Source organism: Chrysemys picta, chromosome 1 (assembly GCF_011386835.1).
Source record: "Chrysemys picta bellii isolate R12L10 chromosome 1, ASM1138683v2, whole genome shotgun sequence".
In the NCBI taxonomy this organism is placed as follows: Eukaryota; Metazoa; Chordata; order Testudines; family Emydidae; genus Chrysemys; species Chrysemys picta.
Window position 1 is genome coordinate 25,098,375 of NC_088791.1, and position 26,564 is coordinate 25,124,938.

Genomic DNA, 26,564 nt, shown 5'->3' on the forward strand with positions numbered 1-26,564 from the left:
ATTATTTATCTATGGACCATGTAGTAGCACGATATTTATATTTCCATGCCAAGGAGATCGCCATCCCTTCCATACTGAGAGTTAACTGAAGCCGCTCTCAGGTTTCCTTCAATCACTGATTAGAGATACTGGGTCACAACTATCCTTTTTCCTTCATGGCCGCAAGCAATCAGTTGCCCATTCTTTTCTGCAGTTAGAGTTATGAACATAATTATTTATAAAAACTAATAAATGAGGCATGACTGTTACTCAAATTCAGATTTTTTCTTCTCTCATGTGATCAGCATTGGCCTTATTTCCTCCGGTGTTAGAGATCCTATTTTTCCAGCTTCCAGCAGGATTGTTTCTCTGACCAGAACTTCTAATCCCCTTCCTGCCTCCCAGTTACTCGCAGCACACACCACCATATGCATGTCCTGGAAGTGCTACCTAGACACCTCATTCCTAGCAGTTAATCAGTCTGAGAGCAGTGGAAATATTTAATGGGACAAGTTCCTAGCGGGTCCAAGCCACTTCTTAAAGCAACCTTCATTGACACACTTTATGTTTTTCCTGTGTGTTTTAATTTCCTGGTGATTTCAAGAGCTTGTTACAAGCTGTAATTCATGAATTCAAACAAAAGATTTTTTCCTGATATGACTTTGCTTAAAAACCAATTCTGCAGCCTTTTGAAAAGTAGTCTGCATTTTTAGGCATCTATCTTGCCAAACATGACATAATAACATGCTTGGAAGTGGGACCTACATGCCTAAATCTTTGCAGAATCAGGGCCTTAGTGCATTGCTAGTTATTTAAGGAAGAGAGGTTTTTGTAATTTAGTTACAATGTAAAGTTTCAGTATACACAAATGCTGGAATTAGCAGAGACTCATTTTTCAAGAAGCCCTGGGGAAGCTCAGCTGTTTGAGTTTCAGCACAGCCACAGTGACTAACACTGAAAATGACAGAGCTGATACCAATACAAAGATTTTTGATATGAAGGAATTTTCTTTATGATTTTGGAATTTAATAAAACCCTTCAATTTTATGAGTTACAGCTCCTTTAAAAAGCACCTCAAGATGTCTTCCACAGTTCAGCAGAATCTGCTTCCCAAATATATATGTATAGTACCTTGATCTTTCACTAATATGATGACTTACTGCATGCTTGTTAGTCTTGGCTTTAGAGAAAGTCTTTTTCCTGTATTTATAAGCTTTTTACTTAGCTGTTCTAAACTTACTAAGGATTCTTTGTTCTAACAATAGTAATATATCTTTGTCACTGGTTCTGTTAATTCTAATGATTGGTCCTAGGCTGTTCCTCCCCTTCCTTTAGGAATGGTACCTTCCAGTCTCTCCATGTGCATGAAAAGTGACAAGCATGGGTCCCCATATTTCTACTTATTGGGCCACCCTAAAGACACGGTTTGTAAACTCTGCATGTATATTATCATTCTCTAATATGCTTTTGTTTCACGCAACTGTTTTAACTGAGGCTTTTCCTACTTTTTCTTACACGCTAGCTTGTTCAGAGGCTCCTATTATATTGGACTGTTCTTAATAGCTGAGAATCTAATCAACTAAAGCGAATGCCTATCTATTTTAGATCCTTAAGAATATATTTTCATTTCCTAGATGGGAGTGTAGCCCTGTAACTTCCACTGCTGCTAGTGGGAGAAGCCCGGCTATGTCCCTCTGAGAAGGTATCCTCTTGTATTTGTAACAAAGATTTACGCTATAACGACAACTTTCCTAGAAGAGTAACTAAAGTACTTAGAAGCCGATGCCATAGTTTTACCCCTTTCTGATGGTACTTGGCTCCCCAAAATACTGTTAATTTGAAGATGGAAGTTATATCTTGACCTAAAATAATGTTGCTGTGCTTTTGTTGCAACATTCTGTAGTAAAATTTCCCCCCCAAAAAAATACTGATTCAGACGGCACAGCTTTGCACTCAGTTTCAAGTTATTTCCTTCATAAAGCAGGTCTTACTGCATGGTTTGTTCAAAGTTACCAAATGCATAATATATAGTCACAGCCCAGAAATGATACCTGAAAGGAAACATTTATTTTTCCTGGTTCATATTGATTGTGGTCATCAGAGAAATCTCAAAAGTAATCTCTGCTGGTACATTTAACAGTTATGGAAGTCTCTCACATAATAACTTTGTACAACGTAATATTTTCATTAAAACTGTGGCCTACTAGCAGAACAATCTAAAACACTTCAAGCAGAAAGGTTGGGAACAAAGAGGGAGATTTCCAAAGGTGCCACACTGCCATTTGGGCCTTTGAAAATCTCCTCCAAATACTGTACATGGCCAACATTTCAGATCCTCTAACAATGTTCTCACAAAATTTGCAGTCTCATTTGGGGTGAGGGGTTGTGAAGTGCAGTAGTCTGTTATTGTGCATGCAGATCAGTTACCCATCCTATTGTCCTTTGCAAATGCAGTTATCCAGTTTGTGTCCCCAAATGTGACTTTGCATCTACAAACTGATATACCCATATATTTTGCTGACACAGTTTTAGAGGCCCTTTGAAAACCATTGTACTAACAGATTTTACATTTGTATCCAGTTCTCAGATTTGTTTGAACGTCTGAGGCAGTATTGAGGGGTCTCAGTAAGGGAATTAATTTCTTAGTAGTGTGGAAATCAGAGCTGTATCATTTCACACAATCTGTTATCTCACCTCACTTCCGCTTCATGCTCATTGGCAAAGACAGTACAGGTCATCTTTCAAGATACTGAGAGGCGAGATCATGCAGACAGAGAGCTGCACTACATAGCTATATCAGATTCATCTGGTAAATCTATATTCACAAATAGAGTGAGTTAGGTGACCTTGGCTCCACAATGAATACTATCTCATATAACCATGACTTTGCAGTGTCACACACACAAATTACTTTTTGTTGCTTTAGGTTAAGAAACATGGGAAGGAACGTTTTTCCCTCCTAAAACTGGTAGATGTTGGCATCCTCTATCAGTGTTTCTTAATTCAGTAGCACTCAGTAACTCAGCTATGGTTGCCGATGTTCTAATTATTATTTGGCCTTATTAGAACTTTTCTTGGAGTCAAAACTTGACAGAGACAGGGTGTCAGTCATCAACATAAAAAACTTTGTTGGATGGAATTTTCAGCTTCTATAACACATAGGTTTTTAAAACTTCCTGAAAATAATTTATAAAAGCTCTGCTCTAGGAATTCTTTTGGGGAAGTTCTATGGCCTCTGCTATACAGGAGGCTAGACGGGATGATCACAGTGGTCCCTTCTGCTCTTAGAATCTGTAAGTCTATGAAAATGAAAGTGAACTGAAGCTACCAGCACAGTTCACATAGTCCCTGAATAGCCATTAGGTGGTAACAACTTCCAATCACTTCTGTCTTGACCTATATTCAGACAAGGGATAGGGTTCCATTGCCTAGTCCTTCATTTACTCAGTCCCTTCAAAAAGCAACAAGGTGTGATATCAACTGACCGTCTTAGAAGCAGAAAGCTTGCTGTGGAAATTAACTAAGAAAGTACTGCTATTTATTTTAATGTAATTAGTATTTCACTTAAACTATTTCTTAAAATCCACCTGTCTTTTCAGTTTCTATATTCAGGATATTTCAGCTTGCACATTTCTACTAGCCTAATGAACTTTTTTTAAAATTTAATATGGAGATATACCTATCTCATAGAACTAGAAGGGCCCTTGAGAGGTCATTGAGTCCAGTCCCCTGCCTTCACAGCAGGACCAAGTACCATCCCTGACAAATTTTTGCCCTAGATTCCTAAATGGCCCGCTCAAGGATTGAACTCACAACCCTGGGTTTAGCAGGCCAATGTCAAACCACTGAGCTATCCCTCCTCCCTGTTATTAATTTAACATTAATAGCCAAGATAATAGCTTTATATTTATTTGAAAAAAAAATTCTTATTGAATACAGTATTTTTGGGGCTCATCAAAAATTGCTTGCTTAGTAAAATTGAGCTGAATCACTGACTTGCTTTAACAGTGAAATCTAAAGCTCATAACAAGTAAATTTCCTGGACTTTTCTTACTGCATGTGTAATTATAAGATCAGCTGCCCTGATGCCCTACAACAGTGGTCTCCAACCTTTTTATGCACAAGATCACTTTTTGAATTTAAGTGCAACCCAGCATCTACCCCACCCCTTCCCTGAGGCCCCACCTCTTCCCCGAGGCCCCACTCTGCTCGCTCTCCCCCACCCTCCCTCACTTTCACTGGGCTGGGGCAGGAGCTTGGGGTGCAGGAGGGGATAAGGGGTGCTGGCTCTGGGAGGGGGCTCAGGGCTGGGGTGCAGGAAGGGTGCAGGTTCCTGCCGGGCAGCACTTACCTCAGGTGGCTCCCGGTCAGTGGCGCAGTGGGGCTAAGGCAGGCTCCCTGCTTGCCCCGGGCCTACGCCACTCTTGGAAGTGGCCATCATGCCCCTGCAGCCCCTGTGGGGGGGCAGCACGTGGTTCCATACGCTGCCCCTCTCTGAAGGCACAGCCCCCGCAACTCCCATTGGCTGCAGTTCCCCACTCCCGGCCAATGGGAGCTGCGGGGGCAGTGCTTTCAGGCAGGAGCAGCGCACGGAGACCTCTGCCTCTGTCTCTCCCCCAGGGCCTCGGGGGTGTGCTGGCCGCTTCTGGGAGCAGCGCATGGCCAGGGCAGGCAGGGAGCCTGCCTTAGCCCCGCTGCGCCACCGGACTTTTAGCGGCCGGAGACCACGATCGACTGGCAGAGGCTCCAGGATCGACCAGTCGATTGCGATCGACCGGCTGGTGACCTCTGCCCTACAAATACCAAAAAAGTCAAGTAAGTAAATGTCCAAGTGATTAAAAACTGCTCTAGTGACTACATGTAATGTTAAAGTGTATGCCTATGCATCACAAAGTATTTTGAATCTTAGGGGGGAAAATGGCTTGATATGCTTTTTTCCCCTGGATTTTGCTGACCAGCATCCCTTTTAAAAAACACCGTGCATTTGAATAACCAGATAAGCAGCACTGAGCCACTATGCAGTATATAGACCCAAGTAACATACATAGAAACCAGACAGCTACGGCATAGGTGGCGAGTTTTAAGAAGGACTTGCAATGAGAGAGTGGTTGCAGGGAGGCCGTTCTAGGAAGGCTGGGCAGCACAAAAAGCAGGCAAAGAGGACAAGCATGGGAGAAGGAGATAAATGGAGTAGACAGAAGGGAAGCAAAGACAGAGCAAAGGAGCAGAAGGAGGAACGGCAGGAGACAAGATCTGAGACGTGAGCAGGATTGAACAGTGATGGGCCTTGAAGGGGACACCCACGAGCTTGAATTTGATATGGAAAGCACATCAAAGTCAAGTTACACCTACCCTAGATATATATGTTGGGGGCTTCTGATCCTCAGTGTGCCTTTTTTTTTTTTTAAAGTGGTGAGCCCTGAATTATCCATTGTGTAATACATGACAAAATTAGGAAGCTATGCTGTGTGTTTGGCTGCCTGTGAGCACAAAGCTAAACACCACAGGTGTCTTCAACCACCTGAGGACTGCATGTGTCTAGTTCTTTACATGTTTAGAAGTTGTTACATTTGCATAGTACTTGGCTAATGAGTCTTGACTCGTACGGTTACATCAGATACCCATGCCTGTTGAGAGTACTAATCAGATAATCCAGTTCATTCTTTTGAAATGCCTGTCTTATAAATCTCTAGAGCTCAGTGTTGAATGGTATTGGGAACTTGAACTGTCCCATATATCAGACAACGATGGGAGAAGCAAAAATCAATAGGGTCATTTTGAAACAGTGCCCTTTCCTTATGCGATCACCTTGACTGAATTGAGAACATTCATTCATATTCATGCTGCATTCCCAATAGCCATCCTCTTATTTCTAGCAACACCAACTTAATTTCAGGAACTTGTGGTGTGGAAAAAAGAGGGACTAACTAAATGAATCAAAATACTGGTTAATAAAATTGGCCTAAAACCATCAGGCAATTTGAATATGAGCTCCGAAAGGTTCTATCAGTTCTTAGACCTATGGGTAAAAACTATTCAAGGACAAAATTCAGTATTAAAATGTGTTTTATAAACAAATCCATAGCATTTAACAAATATGTAGCAGTTGATGAGAGAGGAGAACATTCTTCAGTTGGGAAAACGAAAGGTATTTATTGTCTGACTTATGTAACAGCAAATTTTATATTTTTAAAGATTTATTGCCCTTTTATATTGGTATTTTGTATCTTTCGCTACAGAACTGAAAGCATAAAATGCCATTTGGAGAGACAGCGAGATGAGGAACATTTTCATGGGTTTTGTGGCAGTATGTCTGATCTTCCAGAGAACTGCTATAAAGCCTTTATTTTTTGAATGTACAACTCCTGGAAGATGAATTCCAAAGTCAAAAGAGCAGCTCCGACTGCCTCTGTGACCTTGACCAAGTTACTTAAAACACTCATCCCCATTTTACAGATGGGTGAGGCAGGTTAGATAATATTTACTTACATACCTCGTGGGTGTGTTGTGAAGATGAATTAATGCTCAAAAACACTTTAAAGATGAAAAATTCTAATTAAAGTCTAAGTATTATTAGTTATTATATTATTATTATTATTATTATTTATTATTAAAGTAGAACCTCACTAATCCACACACATCATCATTCATATCAAAATTGGCAGTCCGTTTCCACATCTGAGCAGAGTTTTAATAAGAGTGCTGTACAGTGAGTTCTCTTGTTACTAAGCCTTAATTATTTTTACATAATATGCTACAGTAGATTTGCTAGTACCGTATGAAGTGTATATAATCACAGCTAAATTACAGTAAATAAAATACATGACAAACCTACCCTGGAGCTTTTATCCGTGGTTTGGTCACACAAACTGGCATCTAGACTCACCCAGTCTGTAAGGAAAAATATTGTTGTATTTGCTTGCTGTATTTCCAAGACACAAACTCAAAGCCAGAACAACTCAACTCCAATTACTGGGTAATAACCAACTAAGACCTAGTCAGCTGGGAGGAGAGAGTTCACAGAGTTCCTTCCTCTACAATAACCTCTTCTGCACTAACTTCCTCTTTCCTTTTATAGCCTCACCCAGCTCAGCCATGTGACAGGAAGGAATCCAGTAACCCCTTACATGCTGGAGTGCCTTTTCACCTTGTCACTAGACACTTGCTGGATTTGGCAAATTAATAAGTAATTCGCAGTGGGTTACCCAGACAATAGCATAAACAAGAAAAATTATTCTTTATGTACAGCTTAATGAGTCCCCATATTCTGGTCAAAGATGCTTTCCCTCTCCTAATCCCTCCACGCATATTGTGCAAACATGCAGACCATGACTCCTCCTCCTCAGAAAGCCCCAGCACAGCTCCTATAATAAAAGTTCTGTAGACCATGTCTCTGTAGGTCACGGAATTAGCCAACTGTAGGGGCATCTAACTTCCACCCCATGCTGTCTCAGCTGGATGTAGGTTTTCTGGGAGGCGTTTATGTGTAGCACCTGGCAGAGTGGGGCCCAGTGGTCTGAATTTTCAGAAGTAACTAGTGATTTGGGGTGCCCAACTTGAGTCAACTTAAAGGGACTTGATTCTCAGAAAGTGCTGAGCACCCATCTCTATAAAACAGACCTCTTTCAGGTGTCTCAGGTTGGACACTTCACACCTTTGTGCATAAAAATGGAGGCTACGTCTCTGGAAAGACAATGGGCTTGTCTACGCAGTGTAGTAGTGTGCATAAGTGGGGTGTGAATTCTAATGCATATCAATGTGTTGTGCACTAACTGGCCTGTGTAGACCCTGCTGGCAAGCATTAAAAGTTCCCTAGTGTGTGTTAACATAGTATTGTTTGAAACAGGACTGCATTAATGTGCACTAGGAAACTTTTAGCATGCAGCAGCAGGGTCCACAGGCGCCAGTTAGTGCGTAACACATTGATGTGCATTGGAATTTACATCCCACTGATGTGCACTGCCATACCACGTAGCCAAGCCCAGTGAGACAACTTACTGCTTGTCTGTACAGCTAAAGAGTGTTCACAGGTTGGGATGCAGTGTCTTGGATCCACTAGTCCACTCCACATTCTCATTTCATAATATTAGAAAAAATATTAGAAAAATAACCCCTTAGTAAAATAGTCTTTAGCAACTAGAAACCAACAGTTTCCAAAAGCTTTGCAGAGACATGTAGGAAGTACAAGTCAAGTCAACTGGGAAGGGAAGGCTGTTTTCAAGAGTCCCAAGTGATCCTGTCTCCCCACTTTTGAAACTATCCCAATCTATTTGTGATCTTTTTCCCAACTGCTGGTTCCTGAGCCAACAGCAATGGAAGGATAGTTGAGTTCTTGACATCTGTCCTGGATCCAAATTCCATTGAAACTATAATTCTTAGCTTGAAAACCTTTCAAACAAATATACCGGTAACTATATTTTTAAAAACTCAGCAGCATGAGGTCACTGACACTTTTTCCAATGCTATCTAGTAATTTTGAAAAACTTATTGGAACATATTGTTTGAACAAAGATGACTACAGAACATTTTATATACTGGAACAGTTTTGCAAGTGGAATTGTGTATACTACCCAGCTTTCTACATGTCTGGGCTTTCAATTAATATTTCAGTTGTACATATAAACCATGTACTGAATATGAAAATGTTAAGATCACCCATTTACGGACTTATCTCTCATTATACTGGTCTTTTTTTGCAGGAGACTCTGTCTGACATTATAAAGAAGAATTAGAAAATCTGACACCCTGATTAGCCGATAGCCATAATAACTAACCTGATCACAGGTGCTGCTGTGAATCTTCAATTCCCAGTATCCTAGTTCTTGAAAGGTGTTCTCTTAGACCCCGGTTCAGCAGTCTACCCTATTCAGCAAAGCACTTAGGCACAGACTTAAGTGCTTTGTTCAGTAGGGATGGGCTTAAACACCTTGCTTTGCTGAACTGAGTCCTTAAATGGAAGTTAAGTGTGATCAGCACCTCACAGAAGGCACTCAGCACCTGGCAGGATCAGCTCATTTATTCAGCAACTCATACACTGTCCAAACACTGTAAGTTGAGGCTACTTTTATTCAGCAAACTATGTCCCCAATATTAACCGCATAGCTCTAAGAATGACAGCTATTTATCGACCAGTCAAAATGTGAGACTTCCTAATGCCTATTTTAGCTGCAATAATTAATAATTTTAATATTTAAATATAATTAATGGTGTAGTATCGACCTCTTAAATTATTCACTCTACATAGAATGTTTTTTTTCATTAATGCCACGCATTTTATTAACATATGTATGAACAGTGTGGCTTAATCCTATTAATAAAAACTAATTTAAAAGTCATTATCTTTTTAAATTATACAGTCATTTGTAATATAGCTCTCCTTGCTATGCCTCAGCTCTGGGTGAGATCTGCTCTGGCTTCCAATAGCTCTTCATCCATGGTCTGGCCACACTGAATAAAATGCTTTCCTTATTAAAGTGAATAAAGTATTATCACTTGACTAGCTCGTAGCCGGCCATGGTTAACTCATTGCCTTTACCAGACCAGGGGCTAGGAGTGTGGTCCCCTCTCTCTTTCATTGTAAAGTCCTTTGGAGTCCAGAAACCAGACAATATCCTCTTCTGGACTTGAAAAGAATTCTTCTCCTTATTCCTTTCAAAGCTGGTCTCTTTCTAGCAATCTCTAGGTTTAAAATACACATCAGTGATTTTCAAGTTAGATTCCTAACTCTCCAAAACTCTCAGGCAGTATATAAGAATAAGGAAATCAATGGGAAGTTTGCCTATGGGCACACAAGAGGGTCCTCAGCAAGGATGTGTGGGAGACTTCCTGTCTGATCTATTTTAGGACACATACCATTTGTATCTAAATACAGGACAAAATTAAAAGTGGCATGAAGTGAATCCAAAAGGAAGCAACATCTGGCCATTCAATAATAATAAAGAGTCTGAAAGGAGCGATGGCAATAGGGCATGAAGGGAACCGGGATGCACCTAAATGAGGCATAGAGGGAGACTCTGGGGATTTTCTACAAACTAAGTGCTCCAAGCTTTCAATGCAGCTGTCTCCTTTATCAAGCCCCTTTTCCCACCCAGGTATAATTCCACACTCACATGCCTCTTACGGACTTGAGATACCTGCAGGAGGGAGCCCTGCTTTAAGGAGCCTCATGCAGAAATTATCCACCAAACCCAATTTGAACCTTTGTCACGTATTAAAACAAAGAGAATTCCCCTGAAATCACTTTGTTCAAAAGAATTAAGATTGAACGTATTTCACCCACCAAAAAATTACAGGCAACAAAAATTCCAAACACTACCAAGTCTGTAAATGAAAAATAAAGAGATCTAGCCACGTCCTCATTGTCATATAATCCTTCCTCTCTTGCCATCATCCTACTTGACTTACACTTTCCATCTAGGTTTAGCCTTGCCCCTGCAAATATGCAATAATATATGCACAAGTCAAAATTACTAGGAGAATATAAAAATCTTAAACCTATTTACAATATACTAGAATACTAAAACACTGCACCACTAATCAATACAAAAAGACAACACAGGATAGTTATTATAATTATCACTTATAAGGTCTGTATAAAATTAGACAAGCTTGCACCAGGACATTTGCCACACATTTCATAACACCAAACAGATCAATTATTTTATTTCTGCTCATAAAAACGTTCTTCTAGCCAACAGCACGTCATAACATAAAACCTATTGTACTCTGACAAAACTGAATGTAGTTTAGGACTACATTCCTCTCATAATCTTTACTACCAATGGCAAAGCATGAATTCAGTATCATATTTCCATATACAGACTAAAGCAAGAGGGTAAAGTTGAGGTTGCGTGGGTACTATAAACTGGGTGAGATGATAGTGTGTGAGTAGAGTAGTATATATATATATATATATATATATATAAAGAACAAAGTCCCCACAGACCAGATATACCAAAGTAAAGTGTCACTAGCTGTTGCCCGCACAACAGATGTAAAACCTGCAGATAAATGAAGAAAAAATACTAAAAAACAAAATACCCTATCAGTGTGGGGGAACACTTTTCACAACGTTAGCACGCCATATCTGACCTCTCCGTCCTCAGCCTCAAAGGAAAGCTGCACAGCTTCAAAAGAGGACCCTGGAAACTTAAATTCATAACTCTGTGGACACCAAAAACCCTGGACTTATCAGCAACACTTGTTTTATGGCTCGTTACAACAATTTGTAACACACCCTGCTGCCTTAATCGGCCACTTCATTTTAAGTGGTCTCCTGCAGCATGTGTGAACTCCTTATGTGTAACAATCTGTCATATCTTGTATTTTGCTTAGACACTCTGGTTACCGCCTCCAGACCAGAAGAAAGAGCTCTTTGAAGCTCGAAAGCTTGTTGCTTCCAGTTCTCAGTGGTGGCAGATGACAGAACAAGGAGCAATGGTCTCAAGTTGCAGTGGGAGAGGTCTACGTTGGATATTAGGAAACACCATTTCACTAGGAGGGTGGTGAAGCACTGGAATGGGCTACCTATGGAGGTGGTGGAATCTCCATCCTTAGAGATTTTTAAGGCCCGGCTTGACAAAGCCTTGGCTGGGATGATTTAGTTGGTGTTGGTCCTGCTCTGAGCAGGGGATTGGACTAGATGACCTCCTGAGGTCTTCCAACCCTAATATTCTATGATTCTAAGGCTTCCCAAACCATCCAAAACTCAAAGTGCGGAACCTTTGAGTCATTTACTTCAGTAACTAAAAAAAGTTGTGATTTCAGTAGCTGTGAAAATTCCAAGACAGATCATTAAAGTGAGTTGAAAGATCTACCCTAAAGAACATGAAACACAAGCTGCAGGAGATCAAAGCAATCAAGAACATAACAGGCATTCCAAGATATAACAATAAAGGGCCAGATTCATGCCAGATGTAATTCCACTGACTTGTATTAAGATACACACCAGGGATAAGTCTTCCCTATTTTCTTTATTAGCTGCATCTGTAAGAATTAAGTTTGTCACCTTCTGGCAATATGTAATTTCAGATGTAAAAGAGTAAAATATAACGTACCACATTTTGATTTTATCGACCAGTTCTTTGATTCACAAGCACTTTGTCACAGAGATGAAAAACAGATGCAAAGACATTTTGGGAACTATTTAGTTCCTATTTCTGAAAATACCCAAAGCTTACAAATACTGTTAATTATTCATGTAATTTGAATATTAGAGGCACTGCGATTTTATTTTACTTCTGTAATAAAATGCAAATAATTATTTTTTATATTTCATTAGGCAGGTTTTTATTATTATTATTAGTGCTATTATTGAACATTAAAAGGACTTAACACTAGCACTTTAAAGTTAAATTCAACTGATTAAAAATCCCAGGTTATTGGTAAACCATTGACTCATTATTTAAAACAGTTGAGACCCAGTGGGTGTATGTCTGCAGCCTTACTATCCTGGGCTGCAAGCTTGGCAGAGATTATAAACTGAGCAAGGTTAGAGCTAATCAGGATTTGGCTAGGCAACGTCTAATGAAAACTTGAGGTGTTAGGAAAGTGATATTGGTTAATCAGTGGATGACACTCTTCTCTCTGATTTAGTACTAAGCCAGTGCCCCCAGCAAATTATGCAAGGGCACTGTTCTGGAGAAGGTACCATCTTTTTGTTTAGCTGGAAAATTGCAGTCCCGACCTGTAATTGTTGTCATGGTTACAGAGTGGTCAGAAAAAAAATGGGCACCAGGTGTGGGATTAGACCTTAATTAGGAGAGGAACACACACAAACCATCCAAACTTCATATGTTTGGCTCCACTGCCAAAATATCATCATAACATCTATAGCCAGAAAGTTTCCTTCCTCCTACTTTTCTCAAGTCACTATTCCCCAAAACGACTGTCTAGTATCTCTTCCCCCATAGAGTAAACTCTCCTTTGATTTCAATGGGAGTTAGGCACCTGAATACCTTTGAGGATGTGGGACTCAGTCACCACTCTACTAGGTTCATGTGACTGCAATTTGTTACATAAGTGAATGTTTCTAGCTAGACATGCTCAGTTCCTGCACATGACAGGATCTCTGCTCACATGGTGGAGGTGGTGAAGACCGAGACTCCACCAAAAAGCACCTGCTAACATACCAACTGGGATGCAAGTGCAGTAACTCATGACATTCCCAGTTCATCTACTCTATTTACAGTATTAGTTCAAAGGAGATTTTCCAAAACACAGATGAGAGAGGCACCATTAACGTTCAATGGGCATTGGAAACTGACTGTTCTTTGTACCTTTGGAAAGCTCCCGCTTAACTCATTTCCTCCTTTTTGTCACATTAAAAATCTCATGGCACTTTCTTTTCTTTCCTTTTCTTTTTTTGGCCATTGTAAGAGTGACAGCCTTAGTATGTAATATGGGTAGTTATAATCCTGCCTAAATCCCCTTCCCCCCCTTGCAGTTTCAACTGAACATGCTATTCTTTTGTTCTTTTCATAAACTTGTGCAGTAGTATTTCATAGATTGTTAAACAACCGCCATTTTCTACCACAGATGTGGCTGCATTTCAGTGGAGTGTGGAAGGGAATGAAAGCATATCTTTGTATATAGTTTTAAATGTTTGTAATATGCTTTCAGATCCTTTGGAATGAAAGTTGCTAAATAATAGGTTATATTTATAACTACCACCACAGACTTTGTTTGTATCTGTAAAATGTCTTGACGTTAAAGCAAAGACCTGATGCTTCAGACACATTACCAAATTCCTCTAGAATCAGAAAGGAGATGGGGTGGAGAGGAGAAAGAGAGAGAGTAAAATAATTAATTTGGTAGCGCTAAAGCATAAAATTTTGCATTTTTTCATATTTATGTTTGTTATGGAAAAGCAATCATCTTAGTGATGGTTGAACAAACTCAAACAAACCATTATGTTTGCACACAGCTCTTAAAAGGTTTTTCTTTTGAGCGGCAAATTACTTTGCATTACTGCCCTTTGATCTACCCTAGAATTTTGATATTTTCCCATAACATTCTAAGACTAGGGGAAAACTATATTTAAATACCACTGCATCGGTATTCTCTTTGTTAGTCAATTCCATGTTGCAACAACAATGGCTTGCTGCCAGCATTTACCGAGACTGAAGGGTGCTTTTTTCTGCATAATTTCTTCTCATTTAAAAAGAAAAAGAAGGGGGGTGGTGAACAGATTCCATCTCAAAATGACGATGTTTAGAGATACAGAAAGTTATTGTTCTCACGTTCTTCCTCAAACATAATACATTTCCCCAAAATATAAACTGGGGGATTTACTATGTATAGGGATCTTTTGTGATATAGTCATACTGGAAATTATTTTCTTAGGGCATTTCAAATTCCCCTTACTTATAGTAGTGGTCTTAAAAAACGGATGCACACATGCCATTGTGAAAAAAACAATATAAATAAATTTCAAGCAAAGGGCCCAATCATGCAGTTCTTACACAGGCAAAATGTCCATTAAGGTCTCCCTGCAAGTAGTACTTCTAGGCCCAGGAAATGGGAAATATCAGTGACATTATACATTCTAACTTGGCAACTAATGTAATTGTTCATATAATTCACCTGTATTCACTTTTAGCAGTGGAGGATCCAAACTATTGAAAAAATTGCCATGTTATAAAATCTGTCACTCTAGGCATAAAATTTCCATTAGTCTTCCATGATGCAATCACGGATAAAGAAAGTAAACAGGAGAGTCACTTCAGTGTGAGCTTCCATTTTGGTTATTGACTGTACAAAATCTTTACCTGTCTGCAAAAATCCCATGTGAGCTAAAGAGAGAAATGTCAAGGTTTCAGTCTTAACATGAGTCTTACAAGCAAAAGTTACATCGGCATGTAATGTAGTGATCCGTGCCTGCCCTACTGCACACCAGCAGCTCTCAGCAGCTGAACAAAGCCAGGGACTGGAGTGGAGACTTTCTAGCGCTACAGGAAGTATTGTTGGTGTTTCAGGAGGCAGCCCTTGGCTACGTCAGTATTTGATACATTGCCAAGAATGGTGCTGGGAGCAATGTTCTGTTGCAACTGCAGCCTTTAGAAAGAGAGAAAATTGAGGTCCTGCCCATTTGGGGTCATTAAAGATTCTACGGCATTTTTAGCAAGAGTTAGGAGAGTGACTGATGACATCCCTGGCCAGAGTCTGATTTGGGTAACTACTGAGAATGGATGAACAGGCTCAGAGTAATAAGAAATCCATGCATATACCAGACACCAATGCTTCACCCAAAACTCAAACTGAACTACATTCAACCCTTTACACGGGTCTGACATGTTTGGGTAAGGGATCTTGGGGAATGACTGGGAGCAGCAGAGTGTGTTTTGGGGCTCTCTCTGCAGGATTCCTAGCTGGTTGCAAATCTTCTCGGGGGACAGCTCAGAGAACAATTACCCTCTATCCCCTGACTACCGGGTCCCCTCTATTTTCAGAGGGCTACCCAACAGGCCCACTCACCCCTTGGTCCCTTTCCCTCTGGGTGTTTTGGAACAGGTGATAGGCCTGCAGCCACTGCGCTATATCATGGGGAGCAAGTGATTAGCCCATCCACCCTGTTTTTGACAGGTAGCAAACTGGCTCAGTCCTCAATAGGGACAGGTGATTTGCAGGGGCTGACACAGTCTTGTACTGTGGCAGGTAGATCACTCCACTCAATCGTATTGCTGCTGGCCCTTCCTATTTTTACTGCTCTGGAACTGATCGCCCCCAAGGACGTCGTTTACTGTCACGTGAGATTAGGGATTTCAAAATAGCCCAGACCGCTCTGCTTCGGGTCAGTGAAGTTCAACAATGCCTTTAATTTGGGGGGGGGGTGGATATGCGTTACAATTGGCAAGAGCACAATTATAGTTGTTTCTCTGTTTCCTTTTTACATCCTGCCCCCACAGCTGACTTCAGTGGTGGTGCGTGGATATTAAAAAAGGGCAAAATTTGACTTTTTTCCAGAGCTTTCTAATTTTGATGTGAACTTGGCACATAGGATCTTTACTTGAAAAGTTTTCCCCCCACTAATTCCTTGGGAGAAAAAATAGGTTCAGGTAGATCCATGGTGTAAGCAGGAGGGAAAAAGTCAGAGGGTTACCATTTTAAGCTATAGTTTTTGCACTAAAATATTTCAAAAAATTACCTCAACTTAAGTGAAATGTAGCTAGTGATTTAAGTATAACAGGATCTAATAGGCTGCAGCTATTTTTAAAGAGTCAAGCGGTGATGCACTGCTCCGTGTTCACAAACATGGCTCCCATTAACTCTATTGGGAGTTATAGAGCCGTATTAAGCAACAAATTAGCCCATAGATGTCTGGAAGAGGCCACTGTCACTGTGCAGCACTAGGCATTTTCATAGGCAAATTCATGAGAGCTGAGAGGCCTGAAAAGTTGAGCGCTCCTTTTATTAGTGTGAGGGGTTTTAAAATTCAGTGGAGACCCTGGACCCAGTTAGAATCCCAGCCCAAAGTGTGTTTGCCTTACACAGAATTTGCGGTTTTGACCTTTCAAATGCTATTTTTCCTCAGATATGCTCATGGTGCAAAAGCACATGACTGGCACCAGATGGGAAAATAAATATCTCCTCAGCTGGCCATGCTGCTCTCTCTCACTACATCACCCACCTCAATATTGTCTCTTCTATTTTTATCTGCAAAAAAATAAATAATTAAGCAGGCTGCTTCTGTTAAGCGTACGGTCTCCACAGAGTAAGTCATTACATCCCAGACTGACGCATAAAGCACATTTCACTTTTCACACTAATGTGCATCCTCATGATGATTTGAAACTGGCTACAACGTTACTTAGGAAAAAGAAATGTTGTAGATTTTTAGGAATAGTTCAGATATGTAAGTGCTGCCCTTCTGAAGCCCAGACTTAACCCTCAGTCAGGAGATAACATTTTCTCCGTAATAAACATGCATTTATGAAATGGAAAAGAACATGATGCCTCTGGGTTTCTTTGTGGCTCTGCATATCCTAAGTACCATCTATCTTAAGAAAATGGGATTTACAGAATCTATCCAAATTCTATTGAGGCAGAGTAACTGAGACAAAGTCAAGGGTGATAGCAAAGACTTTCCAGAGCCTGTATGTCTTTGCATAAGGCAGAACACTGTAGATACAGTTTCAGAATAATAGGGCCCTAGACATTGCAATAGTATAGTTGTTTAGAAAAAATTGGATTTGATCGATGACATGGTCTGGCCTACAAATTTCTGCTGATTGTTGTATGCTTGTAGGGATACGTATAGTAGGTAGCAGAAAGGCCTCTTTGTTTGTACTTTGAGAGCGAAATTATATGGCTCACTAAGCAATCGACTATAATGGCTCAAAAATGCATTTTGATTTCACCAGTATATGTTATTATTATTATACTTTTAATATACGCAAAGAAAAGTTAAACCTATATCAACGCACTTGATATTTTCAGTACCAAATCCCACAGTTCTTACTCAGGCAAATCTCTTGATGTCGTTTCTACTGCCCACATCCATTGATTTCAATGAGAGTTTTGCCCACTAAGGGCTGCCGGATTTAGGTCCAGTATGGGTTTTGGATATTGTAACTGATGTTTGAAATATATGGTCCAAATTATGTGAATAATTCCTTAACTCCCTTCTCTTTGTTGTTATAACAGACGAACCAAACTCCTGGAGTTCTCTCTCTGCCACCTCCCCAGGTCTGCCGGAAATAGCTATTTCCCTCGATGACATAATCTCACCATTATCTTCATCACATCTAGCCCCACTCTCTGACCCTTCTCACCAGATAAACCCAGAACCAAGATGGGATATCAAGAGGGAACATGATGTAAGAAAACCAAAGGAGCTTTCGTCAAATGGCCACAAAAAGAAAAGGTTAGGAGAGCAAAGAGAAAGGTCAGCAAGTCCTAAAAAGATAGACAGGACAAAGCATGAAGAGGCTTCTAGGAAAGGATACTCAGAAGGCAAAAAAAAGACCACTGGTGGTGGCAGGCCCACCTCCGAAAGTAAGGCAGTGGGACAGAGTGTTACGATCGAGGCTGGAGCAAGAGAGCATGTATGTGCCGGAATCAGTGACGAACATCTTGGGAGATCCAAGAAGCCGGAAAGCAAGAAAGATGGATCTCTCAGTATGAAAGAAGATTACAGATCTGGAAATACCACAGAGAAGAAATCAGCTGCAGCTTCTGAACATGTCAAGCTTGATTTAGTTGGTGCTACAAAGACATACAGTAGCAATAGCTGCAGCTCACATGGAAGTGATATGGACCAGAACAAGAGGGACCCTGATGGGAAACGCAGTGAGTTCCCCAGGAAGGGACATCTCCATTCCATTAACACGCGCAGCATCAACAATACAGTTCGGAAGGCAACTGTCTCACCAGGCCCATGGAAAATTCCTGGCTCGGATAAGCTACCTAGTGTACTAAAGTCTAGCACGTCTGCCATGAGCAGATAAATAAGTGAACTGTTGCCCTCTAACTGTTTCACACTGATGCAAAACATACTTCTTAGCTTCTGTCTCACATTGATTTATTTTAATTTATTTTAACTCTCACACATATACACAAAACACTGAGGAATGGAAACATTAATGTGTAATTCCATGACAATGTGCACAATGTCTAATAAGTTCAAGCAGCATATAGTCAACATGGAGATTTAAAACTGACCCTAAAGTCCCCAGTTCCATTTTAGGGACTTTGGCAGCTATGGAAGAAACCAAAACAATACGAAGGACAATACGTCAGAGAAGGACAGTGCAGTGTAGCTTTAGTATTTTTATTCCACTGCATGAAGGACTTGGATTTAGTTCAAACTTTATATCAAGGAACTGGAACAAGTTAGAGCAATCACAAACTGGAACATCGCCTTAAATAAAACTGCACGAAGCAAGCTGAAACTGAGAAAGGATATTTTAACTGAACGAAGATGTTGTAAATACATTGTTCTCAACATATCTAGACAAGGGTTGAAGGGTTTCTTTGAAACTATACGCCCATGACATGTCTCCATTGTTAACAATTTGGAATAGTCCACATGATACCCAGCAGCATAGTTCACTTCATGTGTTGAGTTGGATGAGTTGGGGAATCTAGTGGATTAGTTGGTGTGATAGCATTTCTACTGCCATTTTGTGAACAAACCATATTTCTGTACATTGGAAAGGAGTTAGGGTGCAGTTGTAGTTGCAAATTATCCTCAAAAGCGATTTACCACAGGTTCCCCTAATATTACAAGTAGCACAGAAACCTCAATTGGGCAAGCTCAAAACTGAGACTTACGGTTACAAGACCCAGGATGATTCTTAAAAGAAAAAAAGCTGCAGTTTCCTTAAAAAAAGGCCTCTCTCTCCCACAGAAAACAATAACTTTGCTTATTAACAGTGCTATATTTCATACATCTGTACAGACTTTAGTTAAGGCATCTTTAAGTTTTGGCAGATCAGACCCTTTTAATGCACACACTAACACAGATGAGACTTGTTTCCAAGATAAAAGTTCTTAGTTTATTATATTTTCATCAGAGGAATTTTCTGTCTTTTATTTCCATCTTACTTGTTTCTCTGTCTCGAATTTCAAGTCTCAAGTCCACCTTCCTGGGGAAGGATTCCAAATTCCATGAGTCACCATTTTATCCCCAGTAGGTTTCTTGTTTTGCCAAAAAGCTCTGGATAATACTACACTGCTTTTTTTTAAAAATGTTGATGCTATTTTTAGAAATAGATAGACATCAGTACGCTAGCAAACGCTGATCTTCATGTGCTCTGCTCAAGAGTCACATTGAGATCATCATTATCCAAACAGGTCAGCACATAACTATATGTCTCATACACTGCACTAGACTCATCCTCCCCTTAGAATGTGCAGGCATGTTTCTTCCTGTCAAACTATTTAAAAAGTCTCAAACAAAGGATTTTGCAGCTTTTAAAACCTTTTTTTAAGAAAAACTCCATTTATCATATTTAAAAAAGCACAAATCCATGTAGCTGTTGACAACTTTTATTTAATTAAAAAAAAATCTTTATCCCCTGAACTAGAAATCCAATATAATTTGCCATTAATTTATTGAATTGGATTTTGGACAATGCTTCAGTAGTGTAGATGCACGTCCCGGTATCTTATTTTCGATGTGTAAAGAAACAAATCATAAAACCTGAAAAACAATTGAGATTATGCTTGCATAAACTCTAATTTGCACAGTTCACAGCTACTCCTTGTGCGGTAATTGCTTTATGCGGCTGTAATCAATAACCTGTGAAGACAGCACATCATCTAAACCCCATTCCAAATAATATTTCTGTGTAGTGTTAGCTGTGAATTTACCCTGTACAGCTCTATCTCTATAAATATAATTCCATGTATTAATAGTCACAGAAAGGCTGTAAGTGAGCAACTATTTTTATGAAACGCACCACTATGGATAAATTAACTTTTACAGAAATCTTGTTTACTGTATGATAATCTAAACCACTGTCAAATAAAATATATATATCCAAAAATCTTTTTTTTCAACTGTACATACTGTGTATTAATTTTGAGAGTTTTTTTTAAGTGGGCTACCAAAAAATAAATGTTTGCATGCACTGGACTGGAAAGAACACACAGTTTCATTATGCAAAACATCTGGCCATGTTGATTTTTTATTCAGAGGAAAAATACAATTTCTGAATTAAAATGCAGTTAGCCAGTACAGATACCATAAAGAAAATTTATTTTGTATGTCTATATTTAGAAACAGCAAAAACTCACTTTTGGGCAAACCCCCCACTCCCCAAAAAACCTGAACTCTCCCTACCCTCCCCCCCCCCCATCATGAAATATAAAAAATAGAGATGGTCAGCCCCACAGCACTGGAAGCCAACGTTTGTGCTTATCTAATGTGGACAATTGGAATTTGGCAGTTTGAGCACTATAAAGGTTTGCTGCGTGGATTGTGGGGCATGATTTAAGTACCAAGTTACCTGATAGAAACCGTCTATCAGAATATATCAGGAAACGTCAGAGAGTAATTTTGTTGTATTGAATGGATTTAGGACACTAATGTATGTTATAGGGGCCTTCTCCTGCTCCCATTGAGCTTAATGGAAAAACTCCTGTTAAATTCGGTGGGCACAAGATTCAGCAAGGATTATTATGTAATTTGCTAACTCATGACACCTTAGAACCATGGACACTAATAACTAAAATTGATTCCTACAGATATGAGATTTTGAAACAAAATGAACATTTTTGTTCCATTTTTTCTTAAAATGTTCTTTCATTTAGATGTTTGGAATCTGGAAAATTTCAGTTTTCCATTTTCAATATTTGGATTTTTGGCAGGGCTGGAACTCCCCTCTCTTTCCTTTTTGCCTTTGGACCCCTTTTTTCCATTGGTAAAAGACAGAGGAACTCACTGGTTAGCAACTGTTTCCCAACTTCATCTAACTGGAAAACAAAAAAGTGTGTGTGTGTGTGTGTGTGTGTGTGTGTGTGTGTGTGTGTGTGTGTGTGTGTAAAAAAAAAAGAGAGGCGAGAGGTCTAATAAAGGAGGGGGAATCCAGAAACCAAAAATGAAAACCTGATTTGTTTCATTTGGGGGGCGGGTGAATTAAAAAAAATCAGCATTTTAAGTTGAAGCAAAACAAAAATATGGCTTGTTTCAAATGGCAATTCAAAATTAAATGAAGCTTTTGTTTTGAAATTTCCTGAAGGAAAAATCAATTTTTCATTTAAATTACAGTTTGCCTGGAAAAAAATCTTTTCAATTAAACTTTATTTGTCAGCAGGAAAATTTTCCACATGAATATTTCCCACCAGTTGCACTAATAGCTTTGTTGTTTTTTACTATTACAATACCTAACAAAACAAATACACCATGGCTTTAGACCTCTGGTCATAAGGGAACTGTCTATCATTCCCATGTCTAGATTGGTGAATAAGGGTCTGATTCAAACCCCACTGAAGTCAATGAGAATCCTTCCATTGACTTCAAAGCAGTTTGGAACAGATTCTAAATTTACAGCACTGAGTGTTTCCCTCACTTTTACATACTCATTGCATTTCCTATTAGTAATGATACACAGCAAGCAATGCATTTCCCAGGGGATTGTTTTACTTCCAGAGAAATTAAAATTCACCCTGTTTTTTGGACTCCTCTTATAATACCACCTGAACCATCATGTTATCACTCAGAAGCATATTGCCCTTCGTGTTGTTTTTGCTTATACATCGTTTGATACCAGTCTAGTAACATGGGAGATTGAATAGTTACACAGATTTTCCACTTGCAGCATGTAACATAATTGGCTGTACACTGAGAAACAGCTCCTTAACAGCAGAGCCTATTGTTATAGCCGTATAGCATGCATGTGATCGGGAAAAATACAGATTTTGGGGGGGAGGATTTTGGCAAAATTAGCACCTTCTTCCTAGAGCTGTAGCATTGCTTTGAGGAGTTGAGCAGCATGAGACATATTCTGTTTATCTCTTCACTTGATCAATGGCTACTTGGATGGATGGAGAAAGTCTTAATAAAATGCTAACTATGTTATTAAGGAGAACTGCCTGAACTGACCTAGGGGCAGGTTTAACTATTGTTTATATAGTACTCAGAGTGTTTGTGGTGGTCAAGGTCTGATGTAATGAGCTGCGGAAAGGCAGACCTTTTATATAGATCAGCTGGGCTTGGTAAGGTAACAAGCCCCAGCTGCTTTTGCTCACTAGTCATGCACCATTTCTCTGTCGGGTTCCACACCAATACAGATCTGACAGGGACAATGGAGGTTAGAGCCTGGGCTCTTGCTGGACATGCCCTGCATGGGGCCTTACAGGTTGGGTGTCACACGGACAAATAAGGAAACACAGTGTTAGTGTTAACCGGAGTCACTTACATTCAAACCCAGAAAAATCCCTCGAGCTGCACAGTCTTTTCAACGGATGCCTTTTCTTTTAGTGCTTGTGAATGGTGCTCGACTGATGGCCATGGAGACTGACAGTCTCTGTTACCCACAGGGCTGATAGCTATGGGCAGAGGCACTGCAGGTTTCCCCACAATGTCCACTCCATGTTTCAACCTGAACAGGAGGGGCCACCTGTACAGGTGCGAGTCTAGCTCAGTCCCTGTATCTATTTAGTCAATGGCCTCACTGCGGAGAAAGTCAACAAGGGGACCCTTTAGTGCTGACTGTAGAAATGATTGGGCAATGTAAATATTTGTCCAAAGGGAACTGGCCTAACACCAACTACCCAGCTCATAATACATAGGTCTAACAATGGCCCCATTTCTCTTCTCCCATTTACCGCTAAACCAACTGAATGTGCCATTTACACCATTGCCCTGAGTTCCTCTCTTTCAGCTCCAGCCCGAAACCCATTCAGTCTGGTTTCATCATCTCCATTCCACTCTGAAAGTTAAGAGCTTTGCATCGGAAGCTGCCCCAGATCCTCACAGCAATATTTGACATCTCAATAATGGAACCACTTTGTATTCACAGGGCTGAGATTAAATGCTCAGTTACCTTAATCATTAACACAGCTATAGAGTCCAGGGTTTTTTGGATACCGATGACCATTGTCAACACTCTTGTGTCTGGCTCATTTATTCATGTTTTACTTAGAAGTGTTCTGACTTTGTCAGTTTTGTGAGGCCTGCTGACTCTTCCATTGTCATGCACCAGCTGAGAAGGTGACACTCCTGTAGTTACATATTAGGCAGCCATGCTTTTTTTGTCCATTGTTCTCTGCTATACATACCATAGGTAGGACTATAGTACTTACACAGAGCTCTCACCACCACACAAGTAGTGCTAGTTTGCCCAAGTAAATGCACTATTACCAAGGACTTTTTGGAAGTTAGTAGTTATTCTGGATTTACACCAGTGCAGGAGATTGGAATTTGATCCAGTCCCCTGAGTAGTATCATTAAATATTGCATCTACATTTGTTTTAATAAGCATAACGTACTATACGCTGTAGGAAGGTTGAGACCAAGTCAGAGCGCCTTTGTCTTCACAGCTAGCCCTTTCCACGTTACATTTCAGTTGGAAGTAGCAACCAATAGAATAGCTCTTCATGTTACCAGTAACACCACATTGTGCTCATAGAAGTTTTAATCTTCAATGCAATTAACTCCAACAAGACTCTGCTGAGCTAAGAAGGCATTATGATCCCCATTTTACAGATGGGGGAACTGAGGCTGAGAGGTTAAAGTTGCAAAGGGCCAGAGGGCGTCTGTGGCAGTGTCAGGATCAGAACTCATAAGTTCGTGATTGTCAATCCTGAGCTCATGCCCTAGCTCCCACTAAGATGTTGCCATTCTTTATTTAGGACTGCCTCGTCTGCTTCTGTCACCACCTATCTTCTCTGCCCCATTGACCTCTACTCTGTACAATGAATAAATACAGTGAGCCATTTGGACAATTAATTGCCATTCCCAAGGATTGGATTGCACTCCAGATTCTGGACTGATGTCAAACAGTAGCACAGGTCAAGGATTTTTCCTGTGGCCTGATCCCACAAGCACTCCAAACACAGAAGTCCCATTGATTCCTTTGGGAGTTCTATGCATGGAAGGCTTGCAGGGTCAGGCTTTTACAATGTCCATAACTCCTGATAGTTTATTATCACTTCTTTCTAGGTAACCATAACCACAATTCACCAGCATCATAGAGCCTGCTCCAGTTTCCTGAAAGGTCAGTCAGATCTGAATGTGCAATGTTTTGAATTGGGGGGAGGGGGGAAGAGAGGTTACTTACCTTGTACAGTAATTGGAACTCTTTGAGATGCTCAACTCCTCTGGGTGCGCCACTTCAGGTGTGCATGTGCCCTTGTGCCTCCAATCAGAGATTTTCAGCAGCAGTGCCCGTTTGGTCCACACATTCGCCCTAGCTATCCTCGTGCCCATACTGAGAGTATATAGGGCTTCAACAGACAAAGCACCCTTGATTCCTGCTATACCACACAGATAAGCCTGTGAAGCAGCGGGGGGAAATGGGAGGTGCTGCTGGAGATCCCATAAGAACAAACATCTCAAAGAACTCCAGTTACTGTACAAGGAAAATAACCTCTCCTTCTTCAAGTAATATCCTTATGGGTTCTCCAGGGGACTCCCAATCAGTATTCCTCACCGGAGGAGAGGGCTTCAGAGTAGGATCTGAAACTGACTGCAGAACAGCAGACCCAATGCAGCATTCACTCGGAATATATGCACCAAAGCATAGTGTCTTGAGAATGTGTGGCTGGAAGCCAATGTGGGGGCTTTGCAGATTTCTGATATAGGTGCCCACCAGTAGGGCAACAGAGGTGGACTGAGAGCTGGTGGAATGATCTATTAACTTTTGCATGTCATGGGACATCACCAGCTTCATAGCAGGAGAGGGTACAACTGCAAACCCATTTGGAAAGTTTCTGGATGGGCACAGGTGTGAATTTAACTCTGTCCACAATGGAAACAACTCATTGAGGAGAAGTCTGCCAGGGTCTAGGTCTGTCCAAATAGAAGGCGAAGGCTCTCCTAATGTCCAAGGTGTGAAGGATGGCATCCTCCTTAGACCAATGAGATTTACAGTGAAAAACAGGAAGATGACTAGTCTGAAATATGAAAATCTGAGGTGACTTTAGGTAAGAACCGGGGATGTGGTCAGAGGGATATTTTATCTTTAAAAAAAACAATAAAAAAAACTGGCAGTGGTTGGAGCGCTCATTTGAACTTGAATAATTGAATTTGTCAGAGTAAAAAAATGGGCTTCTGCTAGGTAAGCTCTAGCTCTTGTAGCATCCACGATGGCCCCTAATAACTCTATTTGCTGAGCAGATAAGAGAGAGAGGAATTCTTGGTGTTGAGCTGAAGTCCTAGAAAGCTGAATAGTATCTTGTAGCTCTCTTGATGGCAACTTGGACCTCAATGTAAAAACATCCCTTCGGTAGCCAATTATGGAGGTGGGGCAGTGACTACTGCCAGAACCTTTGTAAACACCATGGGGGCAGTAAAATGCTGAAGAGAAGCACTCGTATTGAAAGTGCACTTGACCAATGACGAATCATCAAGAAATGTCTTGTGAGAAGTGTTGCAATATAAAAATACATCAAGGGTTGCAAATCAATCCCCCAGATCTAGACATGGTATAATAGCTTCAAATGTTATCATCCTGAATTTCTGACAAATGTCTTCAGCATTCTGAGATCTAGGGCTGGGTCTCCATCCACCCTCCTTTTTGGGAACCAAAAGAATAAAACCCTTTCCCTCTATACTGGGGGGGACCTGGTTCCATAGCTTCTATTCAGAGATGGGACAGAGCTTCTTGCCTCAGTACAGGTTTGTGAGGTGTGTCCCTGAAGAGGGATAGGGCAGGAATGTGGGATAAGTGCATGGAATGGAAATGGATGAAGTAGCACAATGTTATAACCTCCAGAACCCCTTGTCGGAAGTAATCTGCTCCCATGAGTATGAAAAGGGGAGAGATGATCTCCAAAAGCTGGGAAGGTGTGGGCAGGATAATGCAGGTTGAAATCCAAAAGGTGGGCATGTTAATGATCTCCAGCCAAGATATCAAAATGAACACTGGGCTGATGAGGACAATTGCATTGACACGGGTGGAGCAGCTGAAATTTTCCAC

The 26,564-nt window shown here is 40.4% G+C and overlaps 1 protein-coding gene across 9 annotated transcripts in view; it reads left to right on the plus strand.

The window, feature by feature from the left end:
- Positions 1-20,468, plus strand: part of MAGI2 (membrane associated guanylate kinase, WW and PDZ domain containing 2) — a 1,106,753-nt gene extending 1,086,285 nt beyond the window's left edge. For 8 of the 9 annotated variants that reach the window (XM_042859399.2, XM_065554827.1, XM_065554858.1 and 5 more), the window contains one exon: positions 17,623-20,468. In XM_042859399.2, the coding sequence (XP_042715333.2) occupies positions 17,623-18,425 (803 nt within the window). In that variant the 3' untranslated portion in view covers positions 18,426-20,468. Of the gene's footprint in view, positions 1-1,314; positions 1,404-17,622 lie in introns of all 9 variants that reach the window. The other variant, XM_065555069.1, reaches the window with a different exon arrangement.
- Positions 20,469-26,564: the final 6,096 nt, after the last annotated feature.